The 22,289-nt window shown below is 40.8% G+C and overlaps 1 protein-coding gene and 1 long non-coding RNA gene across 3 annotated transcripts in view; one reads left to right on the top strand and one right to left on the bottom strand.

Moving 5' to 3' along the window:
- The window catches only part of JARID2 (jumonji and AT-rich interaction domain containing 2), a 239,667-nt gene that overhangs the window by 115,490 nt on the left and 101,888 nt on the right, over positions 1-22,289 (top strand). For both annotated transcript variants that reach the window (XM_020798586.3, XM_078393492.1), the window contains exon 2: positions 9,765-9,900. In XM_020798586.3, coding sequence (XP_020654245.3) covers positions 9,765-9,900 — 136 coding nt within the window. The remainder of the gene's footprint in view (positions 1-9,764; positions 9,901-22,289) is intronic.
- Positions 15,040-21,983, bottom strand: LOC144589226 (uncharacterized). The gene is made up of 2 exons (XR_013545212.1): positions 21,849-21,983; positions 15,040-15,284 (listed from the first exon to the last, which is right to left on the bottom strand). It is a non-coding gene; the product is annotated as an uncharacterized LOC144589226 (long non-coding RNA).

The following is a 22,289-nucleotide window of genomic DNA, read 5'->3' as shown; positions in this document are numbered from 1 at the left end:
AAACAGACATGACCTTACAAATTCAAGGTAGACTTTCAGCCAAAGAATTGAATTTGGTTCTGAAACATTAAATAAAAAAAAGCTTGTGATAGGTTTTCAGTGAAGGTGGGGTAGATTTCCTGTCTGTTAGGGACTTGCAGAACTCTACTTTGCTCCTACTGTGAAGTCAGCAAAAAGCATGTGTTGAAATAATCTTACAAAATGTAGAAAGTGACCTGAACTGAATTAGAAAAGCAAAAGCAAGAAAAGATGATGCCTGTATTAGACTGATGATGATGAAATTAGAAATTGACACATGTGCAGCTGTGTCTATACAATGTGGCAAGATTCAAAACCTAGATGAAATAGAGTTTTAAAATGGCAATGTTATAAAATCATTATTAAGTTATGAAAATTATAAATACCTTGGAACACTAAAAGTAGATAACATCCTGCACACAAAAGTTAAAACAACTCACAGAAAGGGAATACATCAAAAGATGGGGGGGGGGGAATCTTAAAACCAAAATTAAATGGTGAAAATACAATCAAAGTAATAAACACATGGGCAACTCCTGTAATTAGATACCCAGCTGGAATAACAGATTGGACCCAAAAAGGAATTAGAAGAATTGGATCAAAAAACACAGAAACTAATGAACATGCATCACATACTGCATCCAAAAAGTTATGTGAACAGATTATATTTACCATGAAAAATTGGGAGGCCGTGTATTACTGCAATTGCAGCAGGTAGTAGAGGAAAAATAGAAGCTTAAATGATTATATTAATACAAGTAGAGAAAAATCACTTAAGGTGATGAAAATGGAGAATATTTTGAAAACAACAGAAACAAAAGCTCAATATAAGAAACAACAATTTGAAAATAAATTATACAGTTAGAAAAATAAACCACTACATGGACAACACATGAGAAATATTGATGGAAAGCATGGTAATAATTCAACATGGGCATGGCTAAAACTGGGGACTGTTAAGAAAGAAACTGAAGGCTTGTTTTTTTTCCCCTGCACAAGAAAGAACAAGTACTCCAAACCAACGTGACGAAAGCTAAGATTCAAGGAATTAGTGCTAACAGCAAATGTTGGCTCTGCCAAGAAAAAGATGAAACGGTGTCACACCTCATCTGCGAGTGTCTAAAGACTGTACGAACATATTACAGAATTAGACATGATAGAGTGACAAAATTAGTGTACTGGTCATTATGCAAAATATATACGGTAACTTGCCAGCCTCCAAAAACCCATGGGAACAACAGGTAGAGAAGGGGTCAGAAAATGAGAAAGTCAAGATCTTGTGGGATTTCCGGATCCAAATGGACAGACACCTTGAACATAACACATCAGACATCGTAGTTATAGAATGAAGAAATGTCCAGATCATTGACATTTCACTTCCAGGGGACGCCAGAATTGAAAATAAGAAATTGAAAAAACTAACACAAAGTAGATATCTAGTGATCAAAACATCTAGAAGAAACACACTTCGGCAGTCCCCATAGTCATTGGGGCTTTGGGAACAATATCAAGAAATTTCACACAGTATTAGGAGCAGCTGCAGGTTTCAGAAATCACACTATCAGAGCCAATATCAGGAACAGCATATATACTGCACCAATATTTAACAAATACATTTAGGGTTTGGTTAAAACTTATATCTGTTATATAATACCAGGCAATGTTTTAATAATTTTGATTGACTGTGCCTAGTATTTTTGCATAATAATAGTTACATGTAAATGAAATTGAAAGTTATCCTTTTGCTTAATGACGCTTTTATTGCTGCCATCAGTGGTAACCAAGGGGAGTGGTACCAGAGAGAGCAGCGTAAAGATGTATGTTTTTAAAAATATGAAATTTCCCGGTTCCCATCTGGATGTTAATGGACCCACAGAAGGATAGTTGGGGCTATAAAAACAAGCCTCCCCTCTCCACCAATTTTAGCGGTTGGAATCCCTCCATCCTTTATAAAGAATCTTGGCCTTCCTTGGTGTGATTAAAACTTCTCAGTTGTTGCCAGCTGAATGAGGCTGAACCTCTGTTTTTAACAGGACTTCTGGCTCTTCATTTTAGCATAAACAGAGTGTCACACAGCACATGTGGCTGCATTGACTGTTGTCTCAAATGTTTGAGGTGCTCCTTGCTTAGAGAGCTGACTTGGCAGCTGCTCAATAGATCTCTGTAAAACTGCTGTCAGTGTCTAGATACCCAGACTGTCAGCACTATGCTGCACAGTGCCCTCCTAAGCCAGTTGCGGCTGTCATGTAAAAGAAGTAAAGTGTGTTGGTCAAAGGTGATTTAGCATTTGATAAACTAATTTGCAGTTTAGAAATCTGTTTTGTGCATAGTATAGTCGGACCTGTCTGATTATTTTTAAAATGGATCAGAGGGCAGACTTAAGATTTAGGGCCAGATCTTGGCTTAACTTAGGTGTGATATCTTTGAGAGATTTCGAGGAAAGATATCTTGGCTGCGAAGAACTCCTTGCCTTCCCAGCTGCTCTAATCAATTTAGTAGTTCTATAGTCAAGAAAAGGGGTTACTTCAAAGTGCCCTTACTGTGAGTTGAATCCAGAGATAATAGTATTCAGGGTAGATGCACTGTAAGTAATAGGGCTTAAATCAGGACTGACTTAATTGTCCATGTGACAGCCCCAAAATATAAAGATACTGACCCACCTTACAAGTCTGTTGTCAGTTTGACCAATATGGTGTGTATTAAGTATCCTAAATATTGTAACAGGCTTTGTAAAGTCTAAAACATTATTCTTTTTAGCAACAGTGAAGACTATAGGAAGAGGATATCCCAGTGGTTTTGAGCAAGTCCTTAAGCATCACTGTTGGTTTCATCCACAAATAAGGTGGCCACACATTTCTTTTATCCAAGACAGTGCTGCCCTAGTAAAGTCCTCCTTTTAATGGTTCTCGTGGTGCAGTGGTTAATCTGCAGTACTGCACGCAAAACAACTCATGGCCCAGGTTCAATCCCACATAGCTGGCTCAAGGTTCACTCTGCTCTCCATCATTTCAAGGCCACTAAATTGAGTACCCAGCTTGCTGGGGGACGGCAATTAAATTGTAAACTGTCCAGAGAGTGCTTTAAGTATTATGGGGAGGTATAGAAGCAGCACATTTTGGGTTTTTTCCCCCTCCTTCATTTGAATGGATGTCCACTCCCAAGTCCAATGTACAGAAACTATGGGAGGGATATCAAGAACCTTGACGTTGCCTGTTCACAGTGAGGCAGGAGATTCAAGAGGCGCACAAGTGGTCTCTTGGGCCTAGTCTTTCCCACTTGGATGCTGCAATTGTGCTTGTGTTAAAAAAAAATCATAATTTGATTTTGCACCTGTACATATAAACAATGTGTGCAATTTTATGCAAACAAGGGTCTTCTTTTTTTCTTCCTTTTCAGTGGTGTGCGTTCTCCATTTAGCAATGTGTATGTGGCCATGAACACTTTCATTTATCTAAGGGAAGTCCATACTGAAAATTAGGGGTATATCAGTGATCACATCTTTTGGGAAAGGTGGGCCTTTCTCTCCCCCCCCCCACTATGGATCTACTCTCCCCAAAGGAGCAAGAAAAAGGATCTGCTTCTGATCTCTTCTTGCAGCCTCACCATTGCAGCCTCACCACTGTATCCCAAACATCTGTTCTGGGGGGTTGAGAGACCTGGAGCTGGTGTTCAGTCGAGGGAGAGGCGGAAAAGAAGGAAGTTCCATCGTGCTGGTGCTACAGCACAACTTGTATTTAGGTCAGAGTCTTCAGGGATATTTAATGTTGCCTTGGGGGTGGTGGGATGCGAAGGGACGGAAGAAGTCAAACCTTTTTGTCTGCTTTATATCCAAAGATAAGGCTACACACACATTTGCCTACCTACTTGTCCATCTGTCAGTTTTCTACCTGCCATATGTTATCCAGTTTCCCAATGTGCTTCTTTCAGAATTTATGTCATAGGAGGACAGAAGCATTTTTTCTTTCAGGCTGATGTATGGGAAGACCCATTTTAGTTTACAGTTATATAAAAGCACATTTAGACCACGACTAGCATAGCGGAGAAGTGAAATGAATGTTGGTGTGTTTTCTTTGTTGAATTCTTCTGGGGAGGGCCAGGGCTGTGGTCTTTTAAGTACCTAGCATGAGAAATGGGGTCAGGAAATGTTTGCTTGGGAAGACTCCAGGAATAGAACTGGAGATGTGCCAGCCGCACGCACACACATGCACCCAAGCAATATACATGCTCAAAGCTATCCACGTATCTTATGAACTCCCTCTTCAAATAAAATAATCACTTCTGTCAAGCTGTATACATCCAGTAAAATAAATAGCCTTGCTGCTTCTCTAGAGGCTCTTTGCTGCATTGGACTTGGTTCTTTTGTTTGCCAGAGGCTGGTTTTAACAACTTGAAATCTGCTGATATGCTAATAGGAAGAAGCTGGTAGAGAAACCCATGGTCTTTTTAGTGAAGTTAGTGTAATGCAACAGCACAGTGACGGGAATATGCTAGGAAAATAACACTCAGATTTTATCCACAAAAACTCTACTTTTGGACCAGCACAGTGCAGATTTTGTCACTTCAGTCTCTTTTGTGAGGCCGAGGGTGTACTATTAGTATGTGAGATAATGTGGTTGGTTGATTAGTTGTATTCCCTTGTGACTAACAAGATGTACTTTAGTGCAAGCTTTTGTGAATTGCAATCCACTTCTTCAGATGCATAGAGTACAATCTAATGGTTTTTAAAAAAATATCTGAGCAATTCAACCTTCCAGTTTCAACTTCGAAAGTAATCCTTGTATTTATATGATTTTTATATGATGAGTTGTCCACAACCAAGACAATCATATGTCAGAAATCCCTGTTGCTGGAGTCTCCTCTTTAGTGTCCTCTGTGTTAGATGGATGATGTTGATATCCCAGAAGATGGATTGTACCTTTCGTAGGTCACTAACTCTGCTGACCGTTGTGTGCCAGGAGTAATTTAAAAATTAATCCCATCAGCAAATTTTACTCTGCTTTTAGAACAACACCATTGGTTGTGTTTTCCCTTTTCACCCCCCCCCAATTAATTAGATTTTATGGTAGTTAATTAGATTTTAAGGTTTTTGTTTACTAGTAAAAGGCTACTTGCATTGCACCTTGGATGACCACATTCCCCAGCTCAGGTACTAAAATGCAGTTTAATTGTTTTGCAATTATGAATGGAAATATTCATAATAGACCCACTTGTTACTGAGGAAGCAGGGGGAAAGGAGAATGGAAGCTTCCAGGAATGGCAATTCTCTGTTAAATTAATGTGGAACCTCTATGCACTTTATTTGACTTCATTTTTTCTGAAAGTCTGTACAAAATGGAGAGTGCCTGCTTCTGGTTTCATGGGGCGGGGGACCTGTATCAGGGCCCAGAGTAAAAAAATGGCCTTTGGACCCCTGAAGGCTGCTTACTGCACCTTAACATATGGCATCATTTAAAAAGGAGAAATGATTTGGTGGTGGCACAAATAATTGGTGTGTTCGTGGGAACAAGCAAAGAAATAGCCTTGGTCAGGTGTTGTGAGTGCTAACTTTTTTTTATGGTATTGTAAACCACCCAGAGTGGCTTTACAGCCAGATGAGTGATATAAATGTTGAATAAATAAATAAATATAAATAAATAAATAAATTGGTGGTTGGGATGACCTTGTACACAAAAACCCTACCCATACTTTCCATTACCATTGGCTCCACCCTATCCAGCTGTTGAATGTTTACAAGTGAATCTGTAAGTTCCCAACTATGGAAATGCTGTAAGTATGTCCAGCTGTGTTCATGAAGGTCCTTCTGACTTCCACATGGGATGGGGACATAGGAGGAGAGGCTTGGGTGAATTTACACATCTCTGCTGTCTGTTGGCTCTTCGCCATTGGAGGTGTAATCCCTGAAGTAAGCTAAGGTTCTTGGCTTTTCTTGATGTGCTGTGAACAAGTACAGTGTTTATACATGCAGCTTGTTTTTACCCTACTGCATTCCTCCATTTGACGTGTGTGAAGCTAACTATAAATGGGTGGCTTACTGTTACAGCTAAACCTGGGATCCTGATTTGTTGCCTCCAAGGACAGTGGGCTTTCTAAATCAATAGAGATGTGCCCTTTTCTTTCTTTTTCTTTTTCTTTTCTTAGAATCAAAATATCAGAATTCTCTAAGAATTCCCCAGGCAAAGTTCTGGGAATTCTATCCCAGAAACAGATACTTGCAGATACCTTCATTTCACTCACTTGGAGAAAGGCTAGGGCAGACCTGGGCAAAGTGCGGCCCGAGGGCCACATATGGCCCGCGAGCCACTCCTGTCCAGCCCGTGGACAGTTTTGAACATCAAAACCATTTATAGCTTTTTGTCTAAAGTTGATCAGTTGCTTATCTTTAACATACCACAAAAAAAACTCTTTAGTATTTGCGAAGATTAACAAGTTTAAAATAACAACAATCATAACATCACTGTTTCATTTTATTTTTAAGTAAAGTTGGTTCGGCCCCCAAACACAGTTCAGATTTTTCATGTGTCCTCCCCTATAGAAATTAATTGCCCACCCCTGGTCTAGGGTCTTTTCTGGCTCTTCTCCTAGGCCATATTTCCTATCCCAGGGCTTTGTGGGAGGAAGCCACTGCAGTGCTTGCTGCAGATGTTACTTTCTTTGCCCAGCTCTATAGGAGGGCACCTCCTGAAGAACTACCACCCCCAGGAAAGCACGATTGCGGCTTCTGCCCAGGATGTATTGGGGCAGGACTTAAGGCCTAGAAGAGGACTCAGCCTTTCTCCAGGTGAGTGAAATGAAGATGTCTGCAAGTGTTATCTGTGGACTACAACTCTCAGAATTTTGCCTGGAGAATTCTGGGATTTGGAATCCCCCTTCCCTGATAATGAGTGGAAGAGACCTACAAATCAACATGTAGTTGGTAGTCAAAGCAAAAAGCAAAATGTGCTGCTTATATCGCGCCGCATAGCACTTGAAGCTTTCTGTGGGAGGTTTACAGTTTAATTATGCAGGCTACGCATTGTCCCCCCTTCCCTGCGCACAAGCTGGACATTCAATTTACTGAACTCGGAAGGTTGGAAGACTGAATCTACCTCAAGCCGTCTACCTGAGTCTGTTGGGATTGAACTCAGGTTTTGAGCAGAGCTTTGGCTGTAGTACAACAGCTTAATCACTGTACCATGGGACTCCTAATCATGTTCAATGTGTTATTTCTGTAAAACAGCAGAAATAAGGAAATCCTTCTCTTGAATGTTGGTATGTTGGTTAATTTCCACTGGCCAGAATCCTACTGGATATTTACACAAATGCAAGAGGAATGACAGAAATTGCTATACTAATGAGGTACCACCTGTCTGTCAGTCACATGCCTAGCATTTTATTAGTTAACCATAATGAGTTGTGACAACTTTCACTTGCACAGAAGTAAACATCCAAAAGAATTTGTTGTTTAGTATTTCCTTTTGAAAAATACAAAAGATGGAAAACATAGGGTAAAGAAATTATAACCTATTTGACCTTGTCTGCATGTCATACTTAACAATGGCTGAGGGATGAAGGGTGTGGTGCAGGACCATATAATCCCCTCTACCAATCACATATCCGTTTGGGCATGAATTTGTTGCCATTCCCCCATGCTTCTTCAATCATAGCAAGCATGGCTTACTGGAGAATATAATTCCACAATGTCAAGATTATTCTGATTTAAGAGCAAGCCTTTCCTAGATATAAAAGTACAAAAAGTGATTTGCCATTTCCTTTTTCGGGGGGGGGGCGTGGGCAGTCTGGAACTGTGCAGCTTATCCAAGGCTATACAGGTTAGTTTTTCTATTAAGACACAGTTGGAAAAGGGCAGGGATGGTCTCTTGTGGGAGGGAGTTCCAGAGTCTGGGAGCAGCAACAGAGAAGGGCCTCTCCCGTGTCCCATTCAGTGGGTCAATTCTATCTGGAATTACCAGTGTGATTTAGCTCTGTGTGTTTCCTATTTTATCTGAATGATTCAGTACCAATATAAATATTATAGTTTGTGAAATAAGATATTTCCACATGATGCACTCATAGATCTTTTAATTTATTGTGATTCTCAGCTCTCTTGTTATCAGGTGAAGTACAACATGGTGATATTGCATGTCTAAGTGATCAGGCTGTGACTACTGTAGTTCAGTTCTGTAACTCCAGGGTTTGACAGTGATGTTGCTTCTTCAACACAGAAGCAAGAGGGATATCATCCCTTCTTGTTCATAGCTTCTTCCCAGGACTGATGGTGATGCTGGGAAAAGCTGCAATTCGGGCTCTTTCTCCTGTATGGGTTCAACTTCTGAGCCACCAGCACTCCACGAGAGCAGCCTGTTGGTCTTTGAACAGGATAATGTATTTTATTTGTCATTCTATCCGTCATTATCATTTTTGTGTCATCCCTTCTTCCGTCATGAATCTACTGGCCAGGGCTGGTTTTATCTAGCAAAACAGGAAACATTACATTTTCACAGGGCATGCCTGCCTTGACAAAGCTCCTGCCAATGCTGTCATTTTGGCTCAAACGTGCATATGCTTCATGTTCAAATCAATTGGGGTATAATTTTCTGCTCTTGCAGTGCGGCAGTGTTTCCCTAGCGCATAATGATCATCTTCTGCCAAATTGCTAACTTGCTTTGCTATCACTGCTATTTTGCTCCCTGTTTTCTTTTTCCTCTAGTCAAGTAATCTGTCATAGAACTGAAAGCAAACATTTGTTGTTTTAATGTTCAGTGGCTTGCTTTCAGCTCCAAGTAATAAGGGCTTGCCCAAATGTACTGTATACTGTGTATATATATACAGATGTTATAATCTTCTTGACCATATTTGCCATATACTGTAGTGTGCAAATGTTCTTACCCTCTGGAACAGATCACTGCTGCTAGTGTTTTGATTTCTTACTGAACTATGACAGTGAGTTGGGTTGTGCTTTCCAAAATGAAGGTCATCCAAAAAACTCGAATCTTCTCACTTGGCAGTGGTGCAGCCCTTGAGAAACTCTAGGGCAGGGAACTGTTTTCCAAAAAAGTCAGCAAAACAGGGGGGGGGGGGGGCTAGAACATCAGAAACAGGATAGCAAAACTTCAGCATTCCATGATGAAGAATGTTTTTTCTTTGGTTAAGGGTCACTTCCCATGTGATTTTTGTACTTGGGACGGGTTGGAAACCTGTGCTCCTTGAACACCCTTGTGTGCATGATGGAAAGGAAGCAACTGCCAATTTTGTTCAGGATGGTTTCAGATAGCATCGGAGAGGTATGCCTAGAATTGTCTTAAGAAAGATTTGGCAAAAGGAATGAGTTTTAGGAGAACAGGGAGAGAGATGTCTAATGGGTGGGTGGGTGCGGCTATAGCTCCTTGTGCCTGGCATGTGGAAGAAGTTGTAATGATAAGAGTGGAGTGAAAAGTGTAAGAGAAAAAGAGTTTGGGATGACAGAGAAGGTGGATAAAAGAGCCAAAGGGATACAGCTTGCCATGTACAGAATAGCTATCTGAACCCAATGGAGAAAGCAGCACTTCTATGGGTGACTTGATGTGTCCCTCAAGTCATATTTCCTCCTGGAAACTTCACAGTGGTATTTTAACTTCACAACAAACATAAGAGTTCTTCCTTTAAAACCAAAAAGTCTTACCAAAGAGCTAATATTTTGTCAACTAGCATGGTGTGCTTGTACATGTGTTAATTTCAAGTTTCTCAATATTTAAGTAAGTTTCTCCTGTATTTTTCTCTTGCCCTCATAGGATGATAGTGATGGAATTCCATGGTCGGAGGAGAGGGTGGTACGAAAAGTCCTTTATTTATCCCTAAAGGAATTCAAGAATGCGCAAAAGAGGCAACATGGTGATGGCATTAATGGGAGTCTCAAAGGTGTGAATGGTAAGTCTCTTCTTGCCAAATGGGATTGTCTTGGTTCTTGTTTTTCCTGTTTCCCTTTCCCCTTTTGTGAATCACATTGCATCGCTGCTTGAGCAGTATGTGTGACAAGAAGGAAAACTTTGAGTTCTATGTATTTGGCAACATTCCCCGCCCCTCACTTTTAGTAGGTAGAACTGTTTTCTTCCTGAGGAAGAAGTTCAGGTCCATTTAGTCCAGCATCACTGACTCTCTCCATAGTCAAAAGCTTGATTAAGAATCGGTGTGTCAGTTTCACGGGACACATGGCAAGGGAAATTTTGCCACATATGTGCACCCAGCTGGAAATCCGGGAGGCAGTGGAGTGACAGAATTCTTTTCATTGAGAAGGGGAATGATACAGATGATTGGTTTTCTATGCAATTGTGTGGCCATCACAATGACTTCCTGCTCCTTAAATGGCGCTCTCTATTTGCTTACATTATGTATTGTATGTGCACCGTTAAACTATCTTGCCCTCTTAAATTATGCAGACCTAGCATGGAATATTTTGCAGTGTTGTTTTTTCCTCAACAGTAGTGTCATGTTTGTTCATTGAGAAAATGTCGTTGTATAAACTATTGCTGATTCTGAACCACTTCATTTGGTCTTGTTTGATGATGACATCACTTTGGACACATCTGCAACATGTTTAAAATTACTGTTATTAACTCCATGTTTAATAACAGTAATTGTATCTTGTCAAGTCAGTTCCAACTTACGGTGACCCTTTCCAGGGTTTTCTACGTAGAGAATACACAGAAGTGATCTACTAGTCTCTTCTTCTGGGGATGCCCTGGGACTGTACAACTCACTCAAGGCTAGACAGGCTGGCTCTTCTCCCAGGAGGCACAGTGAGGGATTGAACTTCCCAACTTCCAGCTCTGCAGCCAGATACAGTGGTGCCTCACTTAACGATGATAATCCGTTCCAGGAAAATCGCTGTTAAGCGAAAACATCGTAAAACGAAATTAAAAAAACCCATTGAAATGCATTGAAACTCGTTCAGTGTGTTCCAGTGGGGTAAAAACTCACAGTCGTGCAAAGATCCTCCATACAGCGGCCATTTTCGCTGCCTGTATAGCGAGGAATCCGTCCCTAAACACAGCGGGGAGCCGTTTTAATTACCCGGTGGCCATTTTGAAACCGCCGATCAGCTATTAGAAAAACGTCATTTTGTGAAGAATAGGTTCCCGAAGCAAGGAACCGATCATTGCAAAGCAAAATTCCCCCATTTAGACCATTGCTTTGCGATCGCAATTGTGATCGCAAAAAGATCGTCGTAAAGCAGATTCGTCATAATGCGGGGCAATCGTAAAGCGAGGCACCACTGTACTGAAGTCACTGAGCTATCCAGCTAGCATTGATACTAAAGCAGCAGTTGACTGTTGTTGACTTTTATATTTCCATTGTATCACTTTGGATGCATCATATTTCATCATTTACACATTGAGAAGTACAGTGGTGCCTCGCATAACGATGTTAATTGGTTCCGAAAAAAAGTTATGTGAAAACATCGTTATGTGAAGCACCATTTCCCATAGGAATGCATTGAAAACCGGTTAATCCGTTCCAATTGGAACGGATTATCCGGTTTTCTCCCTCCCCCCGCGGCTTGGATCTGACCCACGGCGGCTACCTCAGCCATGGCTGGACTCCCTAGAGTCCGGCCATGGCTGGGGTAGCCGCCGCGGCTCGGATCCAAGCTGAGGGGGGAGGGTGGTGGGATTGGAATGCCTTTCAGGCATCCCGGGTTTGGATCCCACCCGCCGCAAAGCGATTTTTCCCCATAGGCAAGATCGTAGTGTGATCGCAAAAGCGATGGCAAAAAAGCCGTCGCTATGCAATTTCTTCGTTAAACGGGGCGCTCGTTATACAAGGCACCACTGTACAGTGGTTACTGGTGAAGGTACAAATATGTGGGAATGTGTACAGTATTGCACTACACAATCAATTTATAGCATCTCATATCTGATAAGGAAAACTTTAGTTTTTCTCAGCTCAATAATATCATGAAATATTAGTCTGGAAGGCATTCACATTTTAGCAGTAGGCTGTTCAGATCTGCCGGGAGAAGTACACAAAATAGTTTTCGTTTCTTGTTTTCTTAAATGGCTGGGCTCAGTTATTAGTCTCTTTAGGAAATTTTCTTATTCCATTGTGGCTCCCTTGTCATACTCTAAAGGGTGGGGAGAGTGGGGGAAAGGCCATGAAGGTGTGATGCAAAGCAACTGTGTGTTGGAAAGCATTGAGGGAGTGTCAGATTATAGTGTGTGGATGAGATTTCAGTGTCTGGTTCCTCCTAAAACAAACTTGATGAAAAGAGGGTTAACTCAATTTTTGGTCTCAGAATGGCTTGCTCAAAACAGCGGAGCAAAATCTGCCTGGCATCCCAATTTTTCCAACCTTCATAGATTTTTATCTGCAGAACTTGGTTAATTTTGCATGATTTAGGCATATCCTTTGGTTTGCATGCCTAAGAATTCATGGTTAGTCTGAAAACTAATTTGGAGTGGCTTGGGGAGATTAAGTGGTATGTTTGGCAAAAATTGATTAGTGAGCTGCTGTATCAATGATTGTCTATCTGCGAGAGTTTAATCAGAGGCCACAAACATTCAGATAACAGACAGAACATTGTTTCTGTGTTTACATGTTTTTACATGTAGTCCGCATGAAACTGTTTAAAAGGAGACTGTTACTTATATTCATCCCCGCACTCAAATGTAGCAAAAGGCCTATGTTGTACAAGCCATCCTTTGCTATAGCATAAAAATTTGAAATGTATGGTTTATATTTGCATCTCCAAAGCAAGATTATAAATGAGTGTTAGTGTTTGGCGTGTGGTACAAGCTTACAAGGCAAATTCTCAATCCATAGAATGCAGCCTTGGAAGTCATAAAGATTACCATATTTTTTCCGTGTATAAGATGCTACTTTCCCCTAAAACCATTACACTAAAATTTGAGGGGCGTCTTTTACACGGAGGTAAGTTGAGATAGGTGAGGAAAGAACAAAACAGCACATACCTTGCCTCTGTAAAAAGGCTTCTTTTAGTCACAAGGCTTAGCTTCCTACATTCAGGAGACTTAGCTTCCTCCAATCACAAGCCTTATGGAACTGATGACAGCTGATGCTGTACAAACCAATTGGAACACACCTCTTTGGAGCGTGTTCCAAAGGCTCAAATTCAACAGGGACTCAAAATATCCAATGTTCTGAGCCCAGAGGCTGAACACTCAAAGCTAAGTTTTCTTAATTTATGGGTTAGAAAAGTAGGGGGGGTATCTTATGAATGGGCATGTTATAAACTGAAAAATACGGTACATAGTGTTTTAAAGAGCATGCAACTGACTCGAAAAGAGACAGGGAGAAGAGAGCATATACTGTAAGCACAGGCTTTCTCCTCTGGTGCCAAACTAGCACTAAGTCTGAATTAGTCCTTGTCATCTTTCCAGCTGTAGCATGTAAGAAAGGCTTTAATAAACAGATGAATGCATTTACTTACATATTTTCTTTGTTGCTTCTTGATGTTCACAGGATATAAAATAACCACTGTCCTGTTGCTATAATGTGCCCTTGTTTCTCTTCTGCCATATGAGAACATTAAAATCAGAAGGGGATATATTTCTATGTGATATCAGGAAACCTTTTATAGCGTTCAGTGTGAGCCTTCTAACTCTGGGAAACAGGGTAACACATCACCAAACCCAAGAGAATCTGTGCTATAATATGGAATGTTACTGACTGCTAATTCAGCTACACTTACGGGATTCCACATAGTGCTTGGTCCGCTGTCATTGCACCAGTTGCAGAAGGCCCAGCTCGCTCTTCCCTTCACACCTCTACACTGGACCACTTGGGCGTGGAGGCGGGACAACAAGTCTCTCCTCTCAGCCAATGAGTGGTTGGCTGTGCAGGGAGGTGGGAAAGAATCAGCTGAGCTCCTTCTGCAATTGGGATGATGACGACGGAGCCGAACACCATGCAGAGCCTGGGAAACAAATACGGAGTGCCCATGTCTATTTGGGACAGTAATAATCAGTTTCTCAGAAGAGAGAATCTCATTCTCATGGGAGACAGCTTTCTTTCTAATGTTGGTTTAGACATGAAATAGATGGCTGTAAAAGTGAAGTATAGATTGAATTATCCTTGGATTTTATTCATGAGGCTGTGTTTTATATTCCGCTCATATAGATCATGTAACAAAGCTTCTATCTGTTCTTAAAAACATGTTAACAGCACTTTGATTAAACAACAGATATATCTCTCATGTTAGCATTTTTAAACTATACAGACTATTTCACACTTTCAGTTTCCTTTTTTGGAAAGAGATTGGCTCAGTGTAGATGTGATGCTTTTGACTGGTTGCAGTTTAACACCTAAAGCACATGACTTCAGCAGGCAGATGAATTGTGAGTTAGAGCTCTTTCTCTGCCCAGCATTCCCTTCTGTAAATTCAGTACCGAAGGTGAATTATTGGATATAATTATGCTTTGTTAATTCAAATATCATGCTAAAATCATAACACAAACCATGATTTTCAAATCATTTCAAACCATGGTTTCTGAGCATAGATCCTTTCTGGCATTGCCATGTAGGGTTGGGAGCAATGTGTTCATCATCTAGATCAGGGGTCCCAAACCCCTGGTCCACGACATGGGAGCAGTCCATGGCTAGATCTCCTGCCCCCCTGCTGTGAGCACGCTGTATGCATGCGTGTGAGCGCCACTGTGTGCATGCACACTCCAACCCCCTGCAGGCGCACCACAACCCCGTGAATGTGCCACGCCCCTGCACGAGCATACCATGCCCCCCACACCGGTATGCAGTTGAAAAAAGGTTGGGGACCACTGATCTAGATTACAGAACTATTGAGCTCTCTCCCAGCCTTCCCTATATTTTATAGAGAACACTTGCATCTTTGTGGCCTCCCATCAGTTAATGGAGTTCTTTGTTCTGTGTTCTATTCAACATGTCACTATTTGTTACTTTGTTGGTCCCATGGGTTAGCCATAGTGTCATTCCGTTACAGTACTAAAGCTGTGCTCTGTCCTCATAGTTAGCAGTCAATGATGGTAGAGCAAAGCGCTTTTGACAATTATAGGTAGTGGTGGTAAAATATAATTTTATTTTTTCAGGTAAGCTGCCTTAACATGTAGAGTAGCAGTGTCCAGCCAAGTTTTCATTAATCTTGAATTATTCTCCAGTGCTGGAGAAAGTTATTTTTAGACTGCTTTTCCTGGAATACTCTGGCTGTTCTGGGGAATATCCATGCTGGCTGGAGGAGTCTGGGAACGATAGTCTAAAAATCTTAACCTGTTGAAGTTTTGGTCTTGCCATCAAGAAGTTCTGCTCCATACCAGTTCCTTCTGCAGGAAGGACAAAAAACTATTATTTCTTTCAAAGTGGCACCAGTAGAAATAGTAAAATATAATATGAAGTAGACAGCAGGAGATACAATGCATCGGGCATGGTTGAGTGAAGCATTGTATGTGGGGGGCCACCGTGCTAGTGATTAAAAGATCACAGGGCATGTGTGCAAAGTTCTTAAAATTGGTTGGTTATGTGCAAACATTCTGTAGGGTGGTGTTGAACCATCTGTGTTGTGTTGGAAACATCCAGTTAAACATGATCCATATTTTTATATCAACATTCATTCAGAGGAACTTTGTTCCTGAAAAGTTATTAAAAATATAATTGTTTATTGAGCGTTTCATTTATTTTTAAGATGCTTTAGTGGTGTGTAAAAATACCTGAAGGCTTAAGCAATAAGCTTGCCCTCTTTTCAAACTTGCAAGCTCAAGTTTATAAGCAAAAATCAGGCGTAAAAGTTTTGGCGCAAGTGTTTGGTTTTTATTAAATGAGACCCAGCAACATTGAAAAACAAGTTCGCAAACATGTACAATTGCACTAGAATTGTCATTTACCTTTGTGGACTGGTAAATTCAAGAATAGTAAACCTTGCCACCTAAATCTGAGGAAGGTGTCTCAGCTCTAAATCAATATCTAGTGTCAGTAATGGACTGAATGTGGGGGGTGAATATAGTGAAACTTAATCCAGACAAGGCAGAGGTGCTCCTGGTCGACCGAAAGGCAGATCTGGTAACAGGGAGGCAGCCTGTGCTGGGTGAAATTAAAACTCCCCCTAAAAAAACCAACTGTGCAGCTGGGGGGGGGTGGGGTCTCCTATTTGTCTCTGAGCTCGAATGCCCAGGTTTTGGTTGTGACCAGGAGTGTATTTGCACAGTTAAAACAAGTGTGCCAGCTGCTCCCATTCCCAGAAAGCTTTGATTTGGCTACAGTGACACATGCCTTCATTATATCCCGTCTGGATTACAGTAAAGCACTCTACATGGGAGTGTCTATGGAAAGTGTCAGGAAACTTCAGTAGGTCCAAAGTGCAGCAGCCAGATTGGTAACTGGGATTGGTCACAAGGATCACCTTAACCCCCTTGTTACAGCAGCTCCAGGCAAATTTCAGAGTGATGGTTTTGTACCTATAGAGTGCTAAACAGCTTAGGTCCAGGCTGTCACAGGGACCATGTCTCCCTTTATGAGTCTTCCCAACTGTTAAGATCATCCGGAGAGGCCTTTCTTTCCATCCCCATTACCCTCACAGGTGCGTTTGGTGGGGACACTGGAGAGGGCCTTCTCTGTTGCTGCTCTCAGACTCTGGAACTCCCTCCCACTGGAGGCCAGGTTGGCCCCCATCTTTACTGCCCTTCCACAAGCAGGTGAAGACCTTTCCTGTTCAGGCAAGCTTTCCCTGAGTGACTGGCTGCCAAGTGGAGTTTTCAAATGGATTGTTGTATCTTTCTGCATTGAATGTGTTTTGGTGTTGCTGTGTATACTGTTGTATTCATTTGATCCTTTTAGTATTGTATACTCACTGTTAGTTTATATGTTGTCTTTTAATTGTTGCAAGCCACTTTGGGTCCTTTTAAAAGAGAAAGGTGGTTTAAATGTTTTTAAAATAAATATGTCAGTAAGCAACCATTTAGAAATGTGGGTTTTCTAGCAAGCTCTCAGGGCATATTACCACAGGCTTTTCTGTTTGTGATCTGTTTTTATTTTAGGTTTTAAAAAACGTAAAAAGTTCCAGGGCAAAGGTGGGCTACATGCAGGCTTCAGATCTTCTTCTGAGAACTGCTATTCTAGACTTTATTGAAAACATGGCAAACTGTAATGTTGGGGGAAAGGAAGGTTTTAAGGAGGCTATTTAACACAGCAGAGGAAAGGACTTTCTAAATAAAGACTGAGAGGGAGGTTTACAGAAGCAAGGAGGAGTAGCGGGACAAGAGTGGGAAGGAGGTGGGTGGGCATCCCTTTTTGCTGAAGCAAATAAAATACCAAAGAGAAAAGAGTGCAGTGTTTCCTTTTGCTTCATCAAAATGGGAGCCCCAAACTGGCTTGTGAAACGAACCAGAAACTATCCTCTTTAATTGGGTTTTTTGGTTTGTGGTTTATGTCCTCCCAATTTCTAATTCAGACAATCAAGCACTGAACACATCCATTTCTTTCAGAACAACCCATACATAGGCTGCATTCCATAGAAACTATTGATTGCTCTGAAATAAATCACTCTTTAATTACTTAAAATTCTTTGTCTAACTGTAAAGTATTAATTACAGGTTAGTCGTTGGTTCTAATGATTTTGGGGAAGGGGATCTCTTTGTTGATAAATTTTATTATCTGTGTTAATAATGCCATTGTTATCTTCTGTGTTTCCAGTTCAATAAATAAGACCCCCTAAGGAGATTGCAAAGGCATTCAAACATTAAATCATATATACAGTAATAAAATGATGATACGGTAAAAGCAAATAACTCCTCACCTGTTTGTTCTTTGATTCATTTTATAGAGATTTAAAAAAAAAAACTATTTCCTGGTCTTTAATGTAAGTCTCACATTTCTTGACCTCTTGCACAATGTTCAGGTATATGTTTGAGATATTTAGAGAGGATGGGAGCAGCGATATACCCTTTTACTTAATTTTTTTAGATGAGCTGTAAATGAGTTGCTCCTAACGCTCTCTGTTTGCTGCATGAGCTATCTTGGAATAATTTGTGAGCTAGCGGTTTTGTAACCTTGTCAGCAGACTGTTCCATTGTGAGACAAGCATGTTTCTCCTTCCAAAATGTTTATATGTTGGAATAAAATTAATTAGGCCAGACACAAGTTCTGCAGGCAGTTACTAAGGTCCTTTTGCAAAAGCCAAGGAGAGCTTCTGTAGAAGTGGAATTTAGCTGGCTAAGACTGAGAGGATTGGTGGTAGGAGGGGGCGGGAGTGCTTCACTTTTTTTGTTTTGAATTGCTGTTCTTAGCAGAGGATTAAATCTATTGTCAGATAATGCTTGCACTGGAGGGTCAGCACCCCATTACTGGGTCATGTGTTGCCACCGTAAGAGGCCTCTTCAGAGCATGTGTCACATTGGAAAAAAATATTTCTTGAGTCTGTCTGGAGGGTTGCCCACGCTTACGGCAAAAGCATGAAGGACCATTCTGAATGACATGCATTACAATATCAAATGAGGTTGCACAATTGGAAATATGCCACAGCTTTTTTCTTCTCCGAGTCAGATTTTTGAGCTCTGTCTGTCTGCATGCACACAGCCGTGCTCATACACAACAGTAATCTGCAGGCTACTAAATGGAGAGGGTTGCAGTTTCTATGCGATCCTTCATTAAAAACACTCATCAGTTAAGCTTGCATTAACTTTTCCCTCCTAATTCTAGAATTGTTTCTTTGCTATCTTTCAGAAATATATTGCTGTTCCCTCCTTTCTTCGTATTGCTTTCCTCAGATCACTTATTCCAGAATAACCTCTTTTTATTTGGGTGAAATTATTTGTCTTTTTATTTTATTTAATATTTTATTCTCACAACTGTAAAAATATAGCTGGTGTTCTTTTTTTTTAAGTACATGATCCATCCCTGTGTGCTACTGCTTGCTGAGATTACTCTTGCCTGTTTGATAGCTGTATGCCTTTTCTTGAGCTGGTACTTCCTGCTTTGCCTGCTGTGCTAAATCTGCCCTTCCCAGCACTTCCTAGTATTCTCCACAGCCCAAAAAGAATTGTATACCACAATGTGTTTAATTCCCTACTGTGATCTATCTCAGAAGATCTCAGTGTCTCTTCCAGTAGGTTCTTAGCTGATGTTTGCGGACTGCTTTAGAGAAGATCTGAGGACATTACATGCCTTACTGATGAAACACAGTTTTATTTAAGATACTGCCCCTAGTTCATTTCTGTCACTTTTTCTTCAGCTTAAGCCCAGGGACCTCTGTTGGCACTGATATTTTCAGAGTTTTCTAGGATGACCCCGCTGCTTCAGATGCCAGTAAGGAATAATTATTCACAGGTTTTAGTGCTTTCCAACCAATGTTGCTTCCTGTGTATCACATCCAAAAAAATATTCCCATACCTAGCTTTCCATGAAACTAGTCTTTTTTTATTTTGCATTATTTATTCTAATTAACTTAGAAGTCAAAGTTCATTATTTCATTTCTTGTCCTTGGAGGGGGGACTCAGATTGGTGTTGGTGCCACTGCTCTATGGTTTTTCCCTGTGTTGCTGTTGTAACATGTGGATAGAGTTGTGTGGCTGTATCAAATGTCAAATGATATGTGTTGTTGAAGGGTGGTGGAAAAAAGCCATTTGGCTTTTGTTTTATTGAAACATTCTGTTCCATGGAAATATTTGAAATAATGTGTGCACTTCTAATTATTTCACTCAAAAATACGTACATAGGCATGCATGTATACATATATACATACATACGTGAACTGTAAGTAAGGGAAGACTGGTAGACAAGTATAAAATTACACTATGTATGGTATGCAGAAAGATCCCCCTCTCAATTTCTCATACAGTGGTGCCCCGCATAGCGAGCACCCCGTTTAATGACGAATCCGCATAGCGATGCGGATTTTGTGATTGCAAAAGTGATTGCATTGCGATGTTTTGAATGGCTAAATATCGCATTGCAATGATCAGTAAGCATTTCGTTTAGAAAACAGCTGATCGCGGTTCCAAAATGGCCACCAGAAAAATGGCTGCCCACAGCATTTTTGCGCCCTTTCCTCGCATACTGGGCAGCAAAAATGGTGGCCGGATGGAGGATTTCCGCATAGCGTTGAGTTTTTTCCCCATAGGAAGGCATTAAACAGGGTTTAATCCGTTCCTATGGGGTTTTTCGTTCCGTATAGCGACTATTCCGGATAGCGACAATTTTCCTGGAATGGATTATCGTCGCTATGCGGGGCACCACTGTATTAGTTGAATTGGGTGATCTACTGAAGCCTTGTCCAGCAGGCTGAGGCAAAGAGGCAGTCCCAAAAGCAGCAAAATCAGGGAGCTAGACGAGGTACAGATTGTATTTGTCCTCAGTGTGGAAGGGATTATCACTCTCGAATTGGCCTTCTCAGCCACACTAGACACTGTTCCAAGTCCTCCATGCAGAGCATGACACCATAGTCTCTCGAGACTGAAGGATGCCTAACCTAACTGAATCTGAATGGTAGGATGTTTAGGACAAGCAACGACATATTTCTTCACATAACACATGGCTAAGCTATAGAATTCAGAGTGGTAATGGCTATCAAGTTGAACAGTTTTCAAAAATCGATTATGCTGCTAATGGTTAGAAGTCACAATGGCTCTGTGCTGCCTTCAGCATCAGAAGATCAGTGCCTTTGAATACCAGCTGTTGGAAAAGATCAGCAGGGGATAAACTGTTGTTTAGTGTTTCCTACTATTTCTGGTTGGCCACTGTCGGAATTGGGATGGTGGACTCCTCGGCCTTTGGTGGAGCTCTTGTTATGTTTTTTGTTTTTGCAGAATTCGTTATAGAGAGTGGAGTGGGAATTTTTCATTTCATTCTGCAGTGGCTAACTCAGTGCCATGTCCCATTCCATCACCCTTTCACTTGTACTGTGGCTTACTTAGGGTAAATGTTATTACACAGTTCAGTGCATTAAATTAGTTCTCCGCTGCCTTGTGTCCAAGATCCTTTAGTTATATAATATTCCTTGTTATTAGTGGCTGAGAGAGTGGACACTGTTTTATTAGTTTGTACAAAGATACATGCAAGAACATACATTGCTTTGATACTTCCAGTCTTTTAAAATTACTTACATATACATAATGGCTACCTGACACAGTTGTTCTCATGGCAAGTTGCTCCATGTGATAAGCTGTTCATGTGCTGCAGCCTGCCATGTGAATTGGCCCCTGCAGTGCAATTCATATCATGCCTCTGCTCAAATTTCTACTAGCATTTTGTAGCAGCACAGAGAAAACTGCATGGCAACAGCTAATCCATATCTTAAAGCAGTACATGTGAAAAAAGCACTGCATGAAGTAGCCAAGCTGTGACAGCCATTTTAAGTGAAGTGGGCCTCAAGCAAATATTAACCCTTTGCTCCTAATGCAAAAGCAGTAGGGTTATTCAATGTGTTTGTCCATCTTCACTGGATGTTTCTGTACTGAAGTAACCCAACGCGGAATGTTTCTGTGATTGCTTGTCCCCCCCCCCCCCCCAGGATTCTGGAACAGGATGTATGTAATTGGAAAAGCAGAGTAGCTTTCCAGACACTGCATGATTAAGCCAATTCTCTGTTCATGATCTCTTCTTTTGACAGCCTAACAAAAGCAGCCTGTGTTGTAATGTCATGCATGCTTACTTTTCCATAGTAGTGGTGTGTATCTACATATATAAAATCAGTCTTGTGTTCATTTGAAGACTGTAAAAGCTTTGTGGGCTAATACTTTATCGCATGACGGCAACAGAAGAGCATATGTGTGTTCTACTGTTATCAATTTAATGCCAGATGGCTTGTCATATGGAAAGGCCAACAGTTACTCATGTGGTAAGCCAAAGGTGACACCGCAAATATTTTCCCCCCAACTTTTTAAGAACTCTTCACTTACCTTTAGGACTCAAGCATTTGAGTCCTAAAGCAGATTGTTCCATATCTCAAAGCCACCATTTTGTGACACGTGCATCAAGTCAGCTAGATAAAGACCTGTGCAAGAGATTACAGTGAAACACAGTGAACTCTGGCATACATTTCCTGAAGCACCAAGAGGATTTAGCTCTTTTCAAATGTTTAGCCAAAACTGAGAGGATGTATGTAAAATACTTGTAATCCTCCAACTGCCTAATCAAATTAATTTTAATTTTTATAAATTGCAAATACATTCCTTTCTTTTAAGCAGTAAGCGTTAATATTAAATAATTTTGATATAAAATTGCTACTTTCAAATAAATTTCTAAACAGAAGAAACACTTCTGCCAGAAGCCTTAAGTAAAACGAGGGTTTTCAGTATAAATGAAGAATCCATTTCATCGTTCACATATCAAAAACAGGT

This window comes from Pogona vitticeps, chromosome 4 (genome assembly GCF_051106095.1).
Source record: "Pogona vitticeps strain Pit_001003342236 chromosome 4, PviZW2.1, whole genome shotgun sequence".
Classification (NCBI taxonomy): Eukaryota; Metazoa; Chordata; class Lepidosauria; order Squamata; family Agamidae; genus Pogona; species Pogona vitticeps.
Note: the sequence above shows the minus strand (reverse complement) of the source record. Positions and strands in the feature narration are given on the sequence as shown.